This window comes from Podarcis melisellensis, assembly GCF_964234715.1.
Source record: "Podarcis melisellensis genome assembly, chromosome: 3".
Lineage (NCBI taxonomy): Eukaryota > Metazoa > Chordata > Lepidosauria > Squamata > Lacertidae > Podarcis > Podarcis melisellensis.
The window spans coordinates 58,537,897-58,551,720 of NC_138530.1; the positions used below are offsets into that span (position 1 = coordinate 58,537,897).

The 13,824-nt window shown below is 41.3% G+C and overlaps 1 protein-coding gene across 3 annotated transcripts in view; it reads right to left on the reverse strand.

The window, feature by feature from the left end:
- Window positions 1–214: 214 nt before the first annotated feature.
- Window positions 215–13,824, reverse strand: part of UTRN (utrophin) — a gene marked incomplete at its 3' end in the record, with an annotated part of 317,155 nt that continues 303,545 nt past the window's right edge. For all 3 annotated transcript variants that reach the window (XM_081905086.1, XM_081905087.1, XM_081905089.1), the window contains 5 exons: window positions 12,388–12,631; window positions 10,843–10,951; window positions 7,750–7,842; window positions 3,225–3,247; window positions 215–2,397 (listed from right to left, as the gene is read on the reverse strand). In XM_081905086.1, coding sequence (XP_081761212.1) covers window positions 2,389–2,397; window positions 3,225–3,247; window positions 7,750–7,842; window positions 10,843–10,951; window positions 12,388–12,631 — 478 coding nt within the window. The remainder of the gene's footprint in view (window positions 2,398–3,224; window positions 3,248–7,749; window positions 7,843–10,842; window positions 10,952–12,387; window positions 12,632–13,824) is intronic.

Consider the following 13,824-nt stretch of genomic DNA (forward strand, 5'->3'; position numbering starts at 1 on the left):
TTCATAAAGGCACCTTGAAGTCTGAAATGTTCTCACACAGGGAACAAGCTTCTAAATGTTGTTTACTTCTAAGATGAAGAATATCAAACAGCCTTCACTTAAAAATTAATTTTATTCAGAGTGAAAGTCATACCATGTAACCAGATTAGAAAAGGGAAGTGTGATAGTTTAATACCACAAAATTCAAAAGAACTACATACTTTGTTTTGAGATGTTACTGCAATGTATTCCTTTTATTTATCAGTGTCTCGGAGGAAGAATATTACAATGTAAGGTTTTAAGTAGCTTTTACTTGACAGCAGAGGACAGAATTTACATACAAACACAAGCAGAAAAACAATTCATACATAACCTTTCAGTCATACCAAAAAGCCCATCATATCCATTACTGGGATTTCAGCTAAAATGTTTTAAAAGGGGGCTAATTTTTTTGTTGCTGCTTTTGCTTTGATGTGACCTGGTAAAATAAAATACCTTGCAAAAATCAGAACATCGAGTGGTTTCCAAAAGTAAATACTTTAAAAAAAATGGATTTGAGGTAGAAAGGTGGTCATGGCTTTCCTTTTCTGCAAAACATTTTTCCTTCTCAAAATATCTATACCAAAATATATTTCTTTCTAGATGAAAAATCCACATATTAACCTGCTTTTCTGTATCTTGCTTTTGGCAACACTCCCCCCCCCCCACGCTAAAAAAAATAATACTTTTCATTTAGATAGCACTTTGAGTCAGGAGTATGTAACATATATTACCTAATTTGAGCCTCATAATACCTCTGGGTATAGCTGTTAGTATTAACAGCACCGCTTAAGAGATGGGAGAAGCGAGTGGTTGCAGTGATGTTTTATTAGGAGAAGTAAACACCATGCCAGGAGTATTACTGCTCCTACTATGGGATCATTATGGAGTCATTATTCTGTTATGCGTCCCCTTGCAGAAGGCAAGCAAACATTTGAGGCAGGATTCAACTGAGTCCCATCAGTGAAAGCCGCCCTGTGCAAGGCCTTCTGCTCCTCTCAGGAAATTGGCTTGCGGCGGGATCAGCAGAACCCCCAGAACAGTGCATGGGGGTAGGACATGTGGGGATCGTTCCATCTGGCAAACCAAAACACTTGCCCTCACTGAATGGTCACTTTTACGCAATGCTAAGTTCTTCCCTGCTTTTCTCCATCCCAAAAAATCAGAGTTGAATTTCTCCAGCGCTATTTGGATGCTCCAGAGATGTTCATTGCACATCTCACTGAGCAAATGATTTTTATTTTTGGTAATGAAAGCAGATACCCATGCAAATCCGAAAATGTACTAGTGAAGGAAAATGCCCAGCTACTTACTTGAAGTATGGCTGAACTTCCCCAGAGTTTTCTCTGCCTTTAACATGATGTTAAGGGAGCCATTTAAAATGTGTACAAGTTGATACTGATTGAAGTTATCCAGGGCAGACAACCTTTCTGATATAAAGGCAGAACACTTTACCATTAAACTAGTCAGAGCTCCTTCATTTATTAACACTACCAAAAAGGAGGATAAAATAATTTCAAGTCGATCTGAGCCATTGCACTGGGTGATTTACACAATAGGACTTCACAAAATTTGGCACATTTAGACCATAATGTCCCGTCCCCCCCATAATAGAAACAATGTATATTCAGAATTATTTTATTAAGTCAAAATGCAGCTTAGCTCACATTTTAAAGTAAAAACAAAGCCTGGATGGAAAAGATCAGTCTGCGTTCAGTTGGGAGAAAGAATCCATTAAAATGCCATTCTAGTGCCAACAGCTACTGCAGTTGAATGAGGTTAGCTGGGGCAAAATAGAGTCTCATGTGCTCATACACAGCCAGAAATGCTATTTGTCAAATACTAGGGGCTGTGAGGATTATAGAAGCTGATATTTTGTCCATGTTTTGAAACTATTAGGCTAAGTATAAATAACCTGTGCAGAATGGTATGTGTTGGAAGAGAAGTTACTTGAAACAGTAAATGCAACAAGCCAAAAGGAATGTAAAAATGTAACTCTTTGCTCCAAACTCAGTATGCAGTTCACTTCAGCAATATCAAAAGAGAATGGATATAAACCCCCACCCCTTTTCCTGATGCTGCATATTATATAAATCAGTGACATTTGTGTAACCATTTTGAAATACTCCATGGTTTGTTAATTTACAGTTGCATAGAGAGGGAAAGAGGAGGGGAAAACACACACAATATTATATAAAACCACAACATCCTCATCTTTGGGTAGTTCAAGTGTTTTCCTATTTGAAGTAAGAACACACAGAGCTAACAGTATGTTACAAGGTCCCATGCAGCCATATGATTATTGGCATCTGTAGAAAAGGAGTTGCATTTAATGTCAGGAAGAGTGGGCAGTCTTCAAAACAGAAAACTTCACATTGCCTGAAGTCAAAGGGGGAAAAGAGTAAGAAGAAATTATTATCTTACATACTGTTCTTAGGTAGCAACATCATTCAACATAAATATTTTGAATCAAGTTCTGAAAGAATGGCCATTTCTGCAACAGCAGAAGGTGCAGATGCACAGCTTGCAGAACTTGATGGGCCCAATGGAAACAACATCTAACCATGGTTTGTTTTCCTTACCTCTATATGCAGTCCTCTTTAGCAGTATCTAAAAGGGTGGATTTACAACCTCCAGCTTCTAGGCTTCGCAAATATATCATGCCTCCCAAAGACAAGACTTAGCTTGGAAAGTTAAACCAGTTTCACTGTATGTTTGTGGCCTTTTCCAGATTTAACAAAGCATAGGTATCAGTAATGTCTGCAGTGGACAATGGTGATCAACCCTAGAGGGTCCTGTGAGCTCCTCATATTGCAAAACAAAGTGAAAGGGTTCAAACAAAATATTGTTTCTCTCTCTTGTTTAAACTAAAAACACACACAGGCACAAACCAAGATTGTGCAGCGAATTATGGCACACTTACCATGGGATCCCAACAAAAAACTACAACTTCCTGTACTGCCGTGGTTGTAACAGTTAGAAGCATATTGCCATCAATCACCAGACTGAATTTTGCAAACAAGCAGATGTGCACATTTGTTTCAAACTGTGTTCATAGTGAGGAATGAATTGTAAATGTGCGAGTTTACTTATCTAAACCATGAAACAAAAACTGCTGAAAAATGCACAGTTAATTACAAAGTTGCATATAAGTTTATACTTCAGTTGTGGACACACAACTTTAAAAGTACTGAAATACATCATACCTGTGGTCTGCCGGCAAGATTTGCTGTAAATAAGAAAACAAAACGATTAGCTGCAATAAATGAAAAGTCAAGGATTAAGATGAAACTTTCACAAAAAATAGCCAGCTAAGTAGCAATATATATTCTCCCCGCCCCTTTGATTCTGAGCATAACTACTATTTTATCATAACTTGTTTCTATTAAATCTGCTGGCACATACCTTTCTGGTTTTGCATAGTCCTGTTAATTTAAATTCTAACTGTTCTAAATTATGGGTGATCTCCAGTGTTAGCACTATTCTGAGTTGTGCAGTCCAGCCACCTCTGCTAAGAAGAGCCTAGCCCTAGCATACTTGGCACCAAAAAGGAGCCTCCGGTTTCTTAGGCAGTTCAGCCACACCACTTGCTCCCCTTTCTTTGTTTGGGGTTGTGATAGAGGGAGATGCTGCATATACAGAGTGGTTTTTCTTTTCTTTTCAGGGTGTCATGTGTGTAGCCTCTGTGAAAAAAGATGGGAAAGTGCTATATGTATGAATGGTGTTTTGTGTCCTGTTGTATGATACTATACATGCATACTGTGAGTAAGGGGTGTGGTGTGTGAGTGGTCCATTGTAAAAAAGAGATTCGCAGTTCAGGAAGGTGTGTTTATGCTTATGCTGTATGTAGAAAGTTATCCATTTTACAGAAGAGAAAAACTCTGCCTTTATGTTCCCCGTCTGCAAAATGGACAGCTCATTTTTGTATACCAGCTTTCTGGGCAATAATCTGTCTGGGAACGTGACATACTTGCTTGAATTATTTGACCTGTGTGTGGTTTATTTTCTGCCTTCTCGTTGTGGCACAGTTTGAGTGGATTGTGCTGTGATCTAGGGGGACCTAACAGCATGCAAAGAAGTAATACACAGATATTAGTCATGTGAGGGGTATGAGTGGAAAGTTTGAATTTGCCCAGGATAAGAAAATATCTTGAGCAGGCCCTGGAAAAAATTATTAGTTTTTGAAGGTTTTTACACTTTATAATTCATACAAGAGAAAATAGTCAAATGCATACCATCTGTTGAACATAATGGGCCTTTGCCTCAGTGCTATGGACCAGTTAACATCATAAAGCACAACACATTTCCAGCCCATTATATTTTTGATTGTGAGATTCAACTACATAAGGTCTTCCCTGAGGGACTCTGCTTCCATTAAGATTTTTTTTGTGTTTTTTGGAAGCCACAGTTATCACAAGCTTTCTCCCAGGAACTGCAAGTCATTAATTTGAGAAACAGAAATTATATATTAAAAATAGCTGTCTGTTGTTAACTCTAATGTTTATCAGAAGGGAGGATCTGTCCTAAAGTCACCCTGCAAGAGTTTCTCATGGCACGTGGCACACATGCTGCAGTAGGAGAAACAGTACACTGTTAAGCCAATTAGCAATACAATCAAGGTTTTTCTTCTTCAGCAGTATTTCAGAACGGAATTGCAATGCAGGGGGTTTAACAACCTCTCTCCACCAGCTGCCTGTGTCGCTGCTCAGTGGAGCCTCTGTCAATATTCCCTGCCTATCCTCATTCAAACAGTTACCCCTTGCTTGAGTAATCCACAGACCGAAGTCCTAATGGGCTCACACTTTTGTGCCTGACCCAGTAGACTGTGGGGATATGTGCATTACAAACATTTACACAGTACATGGTTCCCACAAGAATCCTGGTTTGATTAGGGTACTTAGAAATAGAGATTCTGAGCCCCAGAGAACCAGTTCCCAGAGTCCCCCCATAGCAAGAAGAACTCTTTAACCATTTTAGAGCAGCCTTGCTATATAGTTTTACTTTCCTGTTGGATAACATCCATATGTATTTATGACTATTTACAGCCCTAGGTTATTTGTTTAATTTTGAAAAAGAATAGCAAACAATAAGAAACCAGGAAGTGTTGTCTGCAACTACTGAGCATGCATAGTCTTGATTTTTCGGGTTGTGTGTGTCAGGGATGGGGTGCCCCTTTAGGGCTTTTGCTGTACTTCTGCAAACTATGGGGTTCCTCTAAGCATCCAACACGTCTCTTATTAGAAACTGCTTCTGCCCACCCTATTTAGAGTCAATCTAGGCTGGGAAAAGACAGATGCATTGGGCAACTGGACATTTTTGGAAATTGCCTCAAGGGCTGGTGGTGACATGTCCGTAATATGAGACAGAAATAGCTGCCAACACCACCTCTCATTCTTAACATCCCAGTGCCCTAAATGAGGGACAGAAACCCATGCAGAGGGAGGCTGAGGCATCATCTGTGGGGAAATAGTTGGTATGGGTGCAGATGTCAGATAGCTCAGTCAGTAGAGCATGAGACTCTCAGGGTTGTGGGTTTGAGCCCCACATTGGGTAAAAGATTCCTGCATTTCAGGGGATTGTACTAGATGACATTTATGGTCCTTTCCAACTCTACAATTCCATGACTTTATGAAGGCATATATGGTCTTTTCTCACATACAAATTCTGAGACTACAAAGTCCAAATTCTCTGCCATCTGTGTCCGGGTGTTCCTTGTTGTCTATATCAAAACACACTTTTGTTTTCAATCTATCCATCTTGGGAGCATCTCTTGAGAAGCTGGATAAAGGGCAAGCATGTGAGCCTTTCCTAACTAGTTTGCTCTAAAGACCATCGCAAAGAAAGCACAATAACATTGCATGAATTTGACCCTTACCACAGTGGATAAAAGAGTTGTTTAATTGTTCACAATCAGCACATCCGCCTAATGACGTCAAATGGCTGTGCTTGTTTAGAAATAGATTCTGAATTAAGCGTAGAGGTCTGGGCAATTATCTTGAACTAACCCCAGACTCTAGAGATCAGTTCAAACTAGCTGGATTTTAATTTGCTTTCTATTTATGTGTGAAGTGTATCTTCCCAGACGTAGTTTCTCAAAAAGGAGGAAACTGTGCATGAGAGATAAAGGGAATATTTAATAGAGTTCAGTGGTGTCTGGACAACACAATATAATTTGATTTTATCTGAGTATTTTGCATGGGATTATGCACCATATAAGCCTTAGTTTTCATAGAACTCAACTGCGTTTACTTTTATGGTCATTTCAAAGGAAGCAATACAAAGTTGTTACTAAACTACAGAGCTGAATTTAGCTTCCAGTCCTAACAGGCAATCAAGATTGAAAATGATCATAACAAAAGTTAGCCACAATAATCTCTCTAGTAAGGGAAAAGTTGCACTATACTCTGTGAAGGACCAGAATAAATACAAGCAAAACTGCATGGGTATTATTTCTGATTTTCCAGTGAAAGGAGGCCTATAAATAAAGAGCATTATTATCTGTCTTTGTAGAGAGAGAATGAAAAATTAATAGGAAATGTAATCTCTCATTCCTAATAAGATATTTCTATGCTTCCATTTCTATGAAGTCTGGGACTGGTATATATAGCCCCATGGTCTCACAGCTTATATTGTCCCATGTGCATGATGGAACTACTCCGTTGCTACTTGTCCATGTGGTTAAGTGTGTGTGGGGCTAAGAGTCAAGCCTAGCACCACTGTCACCCATCAGAAATACAGTCCAAATTAAAGTCACTCCCCACCTTTGGGTTCATATGTTAATTAAAGCTCTGCATGGCTGCAGCAGCATGGCAAGGATATCTCCCTCCTCTTCTGTTGGAGAGAAATTGTGGAAACTGGCATCCTAATTTATGTCATTTCTGCAATGGAGGGAGAAACGTGCCATTCCTCCACCACAAGAGGGCTCGACATAATGTATGAATCAGGGCAATGGATTATTCTGAATGCACTTAGCTACACAGGCAGCAATGACTGATCCAAGTGGATACTGCATATTTATCAAGACACCTTGTTTCCTTACAGCATCCTGCTATGGACATACTTTGTACCAGAGGACAGTCCTGGCCCAGTTCATCATTTCCAAGATGCCTTGGACACTCGTCTCCTGGGTTAGTATTCCCCTCATCATGGACTCATAGTTTTTGACAAGGTTTTTTACTGTCAATTACTACTTTTATTTTATTTTCATTTATTACATTTATATATCACCCTTCAAGGTGGTGTTATGTGGTTCTTTGCCTCCTCATTTTATCCTCACAACAACCCTGTGAAGTAGGTCAGACTGAGAGATAGTGACTGGCCCAGTATGGGGACTTGAACTGTGGTCTCCCGGGTCGTAGTCTGACACTCTAACCACTACACCTTACTGGCTCTGTTCTGACTTGTTTACATCTGGTTTTTGTCAGCAGAAGGATATTGCAGTGCTGCCTGTTGCATTGTGTCATCCCATTTTATCACTTCTTATTGGCTGTTCAAACATGAAAGTAAGGATTCTTTTGGAAGCAATAGGGTTTGAAGTTTAAACGGGTCCCCATGTAATTATTTCTGAAGCATACTGCTAACTGTTCAAGTCTATGCTCACTTTAGATCCTGTTCAATCCATTTGCTGAGCAGCTCTATAGAGTGTTACAAAGGCTTTGAATCTCTGTAAATGACTGCATCATTGCTCAGCTTCAACCTCCCTTTCCTTGGCTCAATATACTTAACACTTACTGCGGCAAGCTGGAAATGTGCTGTTGATTTGTTCCATGACTTCTGTTAGGTCTGTGCTAGTGTCATGAGGTGGGACTAACAAGTCATCTACACCTAATGAAAACAAAAGGTGCAATCAGTTTAGTAATAGAGAAGCAGCATTTAAGAGCCCGAAAGCCATTTCCACCCATCCTTCCCACCTTAATGTATTTAGAGAAAGAAGAAGAAATCCCCTGTTTGAAATCTCTCTCATTTGATATGCAAGAATTGCTCATTGATAATGGCCAGGCAAGAGAGGCATAGATACCAAATTATACATTTATAGCTGAAGTCATTTAAAGCCTAGCCACCGTGCTTGAGATAAACCAGGTTGAATTGCGCAGAAGCAACTAGATGTAAAAAATTGCTATTAAGGTTTATATTATTAAGCACTAAAAAGGGTGCTCGATGCCAATATATTCCAAAGTCATTTAGGCAGCCTCAGTGCCCAAAAGGTCACTAAGTATTGCTATGTGGAAGGTAGGAGAGGGCCTCTCTGTCAGGAGTGCATGCAGAAGCCAGGCCCTGTGACTGGTAGGGCCTCCCAGACTGGGGCCTTCCTGAGTTTGGCCTGAAAGGGCAAGGCGTGCCACACAGGTGAGGCTTGACAGAAGACTCGTAGCACCTGCTGGCAAGACCAGCATTTCCCTCTGGCTCTTTGCCATAGCAACACGCTACCCACCTAGTTGTGCTTTGGCTTCCTGACTCCTGGTTTCCTGATCCCTGGACTGCTGATTCCTGCTTCCCGACCTCTACCCTGGTCCCGACATACCAAGCCGGGACTCTGGCTGCCTGTGACACGGCCTGTGACACACTCCCAGTGCAGCCTTTCCATGGTTGGGGGAGAGGAGTAGAGGTCAGGATGAGCTCTTCTTGCACACTAATGCCTCTTCCCAAACTGGTGTGGACAAATATCTGAGGATATGTATTTTTCTCATGCCAATAAGGAATATTGCTGGCAGCAGAGTGCTAGGATCTAGTTCATTAATATTGTTCCAAACCCTGTTCTCCTTTTTATCTAATGTTTGCTTCCCCTGCCAAAGAGGTTTCCATTTTTCTGCCACCTCTTCAAAGGTCTTGAGAATTTCTTGGGAATTTTTGTGGATTTTGAGCCAGCCTTATTTTTGCAAGGTGGGTGGCTAAGGGTGGTGAGGGTTTTTCTTTCAAGTAAGCATTGATCCAGCACTCTGGATCATTTCCCTGGCAGCAAACACTTCTTGTTCTGAAAAAGCCCCATGGGAAATTACCTCATGTTGTCTTCACTTCACTTTAAGTGAAACATGGGAAGCTAGGGAGGTTGCAGGCGATTTGTAGAATGAGAAGAAAGGACACTCATAACCACCCCTTAGCTGCCTCAGAAACAAGGTAACTGCATCAAAAACCCTGCACACAATTTATGAGAATTTCAACAACATTTCCTTTCATCTTGATAATTTTCAAATTTTATTGTTCCCATTAATTGATGGAGAATGGCCAGGAAAAAAACAACAGGTGAAAGTTTTGGTAGAATGCTACAGATAACCGGACCTAGAAACTTGCCTTTCTGAAGAGAATGGTGTCTGCACCTTATTCTTCTAAGTCTAGTACAAGCCCCCATAATGGCTTCTGGGCTGAAAAGAAGGAGCACATTCTCTCCCTCAATTTGGCCTCTTCAGTGGCTCAGAGTTGCAAGTTAATTTCTCTTGATCCCAAAACCAGGATGGAGAGGCACTGGCGGAGTAAGAAGGGGGTGGGGGGAGCACACCTTCCCAGGCAGCGCGATTCCGGTGATGTTCCATCGCGGCTGCCCCCTGCAGGCGGCGCGCCTCGCCCCCAGAACGTGTGCCCCGCCCCTTTGGGCAGCGCACCCAGCCCCCGGGATGCACACCAGCCATGCCCTCACCTGCTGTCCACCCCTGGTGCCGGAGCATGAAGCTCCGCCACTGTGAAGAGAGGAACCAGAATTAAACTATATCACCTCAAAGGTACCATATACTTTTTAAATACCAATATTGTGTATAGAATAGAAAGATCAAAGAAAGAATGAAAGACCTAAAAGTATTTTGTAGTGATTCCCACTACAACAGAACCAAACTTTTCCAGTGATAATGTACAACATCGTTTTACTTTGACAAGCATCTGGGCTGAGTTTTATTATTAAGCGATTTGGCTGTTGCTGAAAATTGAGCAACAATGTATTGGCCATGTTTGCATGTAATAAGCTGTTAACAGTTGTGTGCTGGTGCATCCAGCCTGATCACTCCTTTCATTCTCTTTCTGTGTAAGTGATTAAACAACATCAGAAAGGGGACAGGCTTTGTGCTGTGTTCCTGCCAACAAGCCATTTCTAAATAACAACAAACTTTGGTTGAAGGCCTGCTGGTACAGAGGGAGGAGTGATCAGGCCCCTTGTACCAGTATGTGCACAGTACGGTTTATTAAACCAAGGCTCTTGGCTTATTGTTACATACAAATGTGGCCACTTTATTGCTGGTTTTAGATCATTTCACCTACTTGTTTTATGAGGTGCATTTTATTGTTTTGTATTAAACTTTGTTAAGCTGTCCTGAGGGGCTCTATGCAGCCATGTGGCAGGCTAACACTGATAAATGAATAATTAAATTTCCATACACTGGTTCATTTAAAGTGTTATGAATCTTTCAGCTAAAAGTTCTGCTGCCTTGATACAGGCAGGAAAGATGATGAAAGACTACATATATTATTATGTCCTTCAAAACAAATCCAATACCTGCTCTAGAGAAGTGCCAAATTTCCATAATAAGCAGTTTTTTCAATATTTATTAATAGGGAATTTATATTCCAATTTTCCAATTCTAGAAGGAAGTAGTCAAGGCAGCTAAGGAAGTCTGTGTGCATGCTCTCTCGGTTAATGCTTTAGTTCTGGATAAATATGTACGTAAAACTATTATAGTGGACAGAGTTGAAATCGTATAAGCAAAGAGCTAGAAAAACATACTTCAACCCTCATGTCTTGCATTTTGCAAGGCGTCAGCTCTTTGATTTAATACTATAAAGTATCTGGAAACCAAATCATGACAAATAGATCTCTGCCACTGCAGTGACCAGGCGACTTACCTGTTTGATTAAACTGTGAAGTGGCTTCCTCATCAGGTGAATAGCTGAGGCCCGAATGCTGAGGTGAAGTGCAGGAAGAGCCTCCATTAACTCTGGAATCTGTTTCAGGCTAAATTAGATTTTAAAATAATTTGAGTCTGGAGTCCACTTCAGAATAGCAAAGCATACTTTATATCATATGATATAATCTATTGGTAAGGTTTTGATATCCAGGTTGGAGATGATGCTGATACAAGTTTAATAAGATTAAATGAATAAAAGCATGGGTTACAGAGTTTGGTAAGGAATCTGTGGAACTAAAGTATTGCTTCGATTTGCTTTAGAATCGCCACACAGATTACTTAAATAGGTCTTTGGTGTATCTGGAAGAAACTAAAGAAGCCTGAATAAATGGGCTGAATTATTTCATTATTTCCCCTTCTTTTTAATTAACATGTCTTTTGTCAAGGTGCCACATGCCAGCTCTGCTTCACCTCCGAGTGTGACATTGTAATCAATCTTTCGGACAAAAATGACAGCATTTCACAAGGAGCACCAATCCTTTGGGCTTACTAAAATAAAAATAGCCAGCACACCTCCCAATGGCAACCTGCAAGTTCCAGAGTAGAGACGTGCAACATTTTCTTCCTAACGACATGCTCCAGTGTTCCACGCTACTGCGCTGTATTCACCGGGCTCAGTAAGTTTTCCTTCCCACAAGCTTTGAGATAATGCATCCACCTTGACAGGTTATTATTCTAATCAACACGATTCAGTCAACATATCACTATAATAAAGCCGACTTTAAAGAAGAGTGAGCGGCTGGTGGGCAAATGATATATCGGAAGAACAAACAAACAGCTCACGCCACAAGGTAACAAACTAGCTGTCAACGCATAGCCCATTTTCAAACTAATAACAACATTACATAATCATATTTCTGTCTTTTAAGAAGAAATCTCTGAAGCTGTCGAATTAAGAGAAATATAATTGAGCTAGATTTTAAATTCATTCTCTCTCTCTCTACACACAGACAAACACTGAAAATTTCCAGAACTTCTCAAACAAGCTAAGGAAAAGTGGAATGAAAGCTTGGTTGAGTGTATAAGCTAAATAATTTGAATAATCTGTTGTGAAAACCATCAAAACAAGTGGCACTATTTTTAAGAATGATTTTAGAAGGTTTGTAATTTCCAGGTGCCTCTATAACTATGCAACACTGGCTTTTAAGTACAGTCATTTCAGCATTAAAAACCTTAAAATATTCCCTTCAGATGTGTCTTTCCATTTTCCTGGCTGTGGCTATGGGAATAGCATTTGGAAACATTTGTAGCTAGGCATTTGTGAACATCATGGCTTTAATTTCAGCATATGTCTTATAAAAACTTGAAAAGGGGGGCATTTTGAAGCTGTAGACAGACACTTAGCCTTGTATGACACAGCATGCCTGAAATTTACATGAAAGTGTAATGGAATGAATTGAATTCAGAAGGAATCTAGTTTGGAAGGACACAGTGTCCCTAAATAACCTTTGTTGCCAAGGCAGAGCAAATCTGACTACTGTACCTGCTCAAGCAACTGCCGTAGTCGGTGAAGTTGAGATTCCAGCTGCTTGTTGTGATCTTCCAAAATCTGCATTCTGGCCTCCAGTCGGCCTTTGTGTTGCCTTAAAAGTTTGGCCTCTGCAATGAGCTCAGCGTCTTCAGATGTGTGCTGTGGTGAAACAGCCGAGTCTGGCGGTGAGCTAGGTGCACTAATTCCTCTCCGAAGATGCTGTTCCTTTAGTTGCTCATATTCGATTTGCAGCATCCTAAACCCAGTTTTAAAAGAATTATAACCAGCAGATTTCATGGCAGCCTAGACACAGAACAAATGCACTGGAAACATCTTTCCTTAAAAGAGCATGTCTGCCATCTTTATTCTACAGTTATGGAACTTATGTAGCAGCTGCCAAGTTACAATAGACTGTAACATATGCTTAGGCATGGCACATTGGAAACACATCAACAGACTAATGGGTGTCACTAGATACACTGAATGTTTTTTTTGGCCAGATGTGGAAGTACAGTTTAAAGCAGGCTTTCTCAACCTGGTTTCCAAAACATCTGGAAGGCATCAGGTTGGGGAAGGCTACCGTATTTTTCGCACCATAGGACACACCTTGTTTTAGAGGGGGGAGAACAAGGGGAAAAAATTCTTCCGCTCTCTGCCCAGCGCCCCTTCAGCGAAGCGGCAGGAAGCGCTGCGCAGAGAGTGGGAGAATTTTCCCCCTCTTGTTTTCCCGCTCTAAAACAAGGTGCCGTTTAAGGTGCGTTCAGGCGGCTACCTTGGAAGCCTGGAGAGCTAGAGGGGTCAGTGTGCACCGACCCCTCTCGCTCTTCAGGTTCCTTTTGACCTGCTCTTTAGGGCTGGCGGGGGGAAGCCCACCACCAGCCCCAAAGAGCAGGTCTGGGAGCAGCGGAAAGGCGCAGCGGAGAGGCTGCTGCCATAGTCACGCGTCACTTCTCCAGCAGGGAGAGGATCGCGGGGCTATGGCTTCTTTAGGCCCGTACGCGCTCTCCCGGCTGGAGAGGTGATGGAGGCTCCTGCCATAGCCGCGCGTCACCTCTCCAGCCGGGAGAGGGTCGCGGGGCTATGGTGTCTTCGCTCCATAGGACGCACACACATTTCCCCTTCATTTTTGAAGGGGAAAAAGTGCGTCCTATAGAGCAAAAAATATGGTAAGTCTTCATTGTCAAACCCACCTCCGCTCTTGATTTCTCGCCACCTGATTAGTCTACACCAGATGCCACGCTGCAAATGCAATTAGCTGCTTTCACTGCAAAGCACTCTTTTTGTATGGATGATGAAGAAAATTCTATCTGGGTTGATGCCATACAAGTCACCTCTTGATGCTTAAACCAAGTGGTGAACATGTGTGGTGTGACTCAACATCCAGTTTTTGGGGAAGTCAGGGACTGAACCCCTTGGCGTGCAAAACATGCACTCTACCACTGAGTTATG